A 2,500-nucleotide genomic window follows, 5' to 3' on the forward strand; every position below is an offset into this window, starting at 1 on the left:
CCTTGAGTACAGGCGTGCGCTGGCAGAGAATTTAGATTACTTAGGTGAGAACGACGCAAGTGTTAAGGTCATCACGTGTAAAAAAAAAAATATACGCGTGGGAAAGGTCACACGTTGTCGTGATATAGTTTTTTTTTTTCTTCTCTTTCGTTTTGCCAAGGAAGAATCACGCGACCCTGAATGTCTGCCGTAAAATATGTCGTTTAGGGAAAAAAAAGGGGTACTGATAAGCCGGATCTAAGTAAGTTTTGGGGTCCGTGTGACTTTCAGCTTTTTTTATGTTCAGTATATATTAGTGAGCTCGTAGTCTTTAATTATTAGAGATCGGCGACTGGCTTGGTAACGTCTAATGATGTAAGTCTAGCTTTATGAAAAGTATTTTGAAAGTCGGTAATCACAAAATCAGTGTATTTACTTTCTTCAGAATGGACTGAACCCTCTGCAGTATATTTAATCAACTAATGTATTTTATATCATGCTTGATAATAAGTATTTCGTTTTTTTCACCATATAATTCAAATATCTTATTGTCACTTAACTATTCTCGGCTTAGTTGTCAGCCCATTGAGCCAAGTGACAAATTACAAACTTCGTGGACTTTATCTAGATCCAAAAGTTGGCCTTTCTCACTGTTATAGCTCGTTACAGTGATAGTTAATGAAGCAAATTGACCTGTTGCCTTTTATTGCGGAGATAAATGTGATGCTCTGTGTTGCAGGTACGGTGTATTGCTGTTGGCTTTGGTGTCCGTTGCGGGGGCGGCGCCCTTCGTTCCCGAGGCAGCGCGGGCGTTGTATAACCCTGGATTGTGGGAAGGGGACATCAAGGGCGTGGCGGGACAGGAACCTGGGGTAATCACGCCTTTTTTTTTTCTTTCTTTCTTTTTTTTTATATATATACTTTTGGCTTTTTTATAGTATGCAACAGTTTTTTTTTTGTTATTGCAATGGATATCTCTGGCTATGTCAAGATGAGTACAGATCAGGAAAAAAGAAATAGATTTCAGTAAGAATGCCTTTCCTCGTTCGAAATTAAAATAGTCAAAGAGTAACATTCAAAAAAAAAATGAAATCCTTCGAACTCAAACCTAAATCCACATTCTTTTGAGTTAATTGAATGCATTTTTTTCTTCAGGAGGAGAAATCGGCTATCATAGGACAGCAGTATCTGTGGCAAGATGGTGTGATTCCCTACATCCTGGGTAAGCACTTGTATGTTGCGTCCCACTTTGCGAATTCACAGTCGGTCTGCATCTATGAATGGTATATTGCACATATATAAGATACACACATATATACAAATCTCTCTCTCTCTCTCTCTCTCTCTCTCTCTCTCCCTATATATATATATATATATATATATATATATATATATATATATATATATATATATATATACATATATATATATATATACATATGTATATATATAAATAAATATATATATACATATATCTATATCTATATCTATATCTATATATATATATATATACATATATATATATGCAATATTCTGGACAACATTATACACTACAATACAAACTTCACATCCACCACAAAATTACATCACGTCTTAACCAAAGAACCCACAAGACAACCATATTTCCTAAAAATCTATCTACACAACACATCTACACCTCAATAACATAAAATATATCCATAACCACCCTTACATTCACCTCATATTACCTCTCATGTTTATAAAAGCTCTTGACAACAACAGCTGGTGGTTCTGATGCCGAGATTCTGGCCGCTATGGACGAAATCATGTCTAAAACATGTCTGAAGTTCATTGCTCGCTCTGTGGGAGAACCTAACTACATCCGCATCACAACTAATGGTGATGGGTAAGTGTTTTCTTTTAAAGTGATGATGATGATGAGGATGATAACAATGATAATGATATTAATGATGATATTACTCATGATAGAAATAGTGATTATGATAATAGTACGTGATAATCAAAGTAACGTTAATAAAAACGATGATAATAATCGTGATCGTGATAATAACAATAATAATGATATCAAAAGTAATGGAAATCTTAATAACATCATTAACAAAACAACCATAACCCTAATGGCAATAATAACAGTGCTAGCAACATTGCTAGCAACACCAATACTAAAACATCCTAACCAATATACACGCCCCTTAGACACTTAGACAAGGACAAGCAACGCGAAGAAACCCTCCCATGCCTCTCCTCCCTGGACAAAAAAAAAAAAAAAAAAAAAAAAAAAAAAAAAAAAAAATCCCTCAGCTTATCCTAAAAAAAAGTCCCTGAGCTTATCCTAAAAAAAAAAGTCCCTGAGCTTATCCTAAAAAAAAAGTCCCTGAGCTTATCCTAAAAAAAAAAGTCCCTGAGCTTATCCTAAAAAAAAAAAAGTCCCTGAGCTTATCCTAAAAAAAAAGTCCCTGAGCTTATCCTAAAAAAAAAAGTCCCTGAGCTTATCCTAAAAAAAAGTCCCTGAGCTTATCCTAAAAAAAAGTCCCTGAGC

General features: G+C 34.8%; 1 protein-coding gene across 1 annotated transcript in view; it reads left to right on the forward strand.

Moving 5' to 3' along the window:
• Positions 1-275: 275 nt before the first annotated feature.
• LOC122261538 (astacin) overlaps positions 276-2,500 on the forward strand; it is a 3,671-nt gene continuing 1,446 nt past the window's right edge. Inside the window, exons 1-4 of the mRNA XM_043029236.2 lie at positions 276-354; positions 719-851; positions 1,135-1,201; positions 1,723-1,846. Of these exons, the coding sequence (XP_042885170.1) occupies positions 350-354; positions 719-851; positions 1,135-1,201; positions 1,723-1,846 (329 nt within the window). The 5' untranslated portion in view covers positions 276-349. The remainder of the gene's footprint in view (positions 355-718; positions 852-1,134; positions 1,202-1,722; positions 1,847-2,500) is intronic.

This window comes from Penaeus japonicus, unplaced genomic scaffold, assembly GCF_977035675.1.
Source record: "Penaeus japonicus unplaced genomic scaffold, GWHDUDI00000001_assembly GWHDUDI00000018, whole genome shotgun sequence".
NCBI classification, from domain to species: Eukaryota; Metazoa; Arthropoda; class Malacostraca; order Decapoda; family Penaeidae; genus Penaeus; species Penaeus japonicus.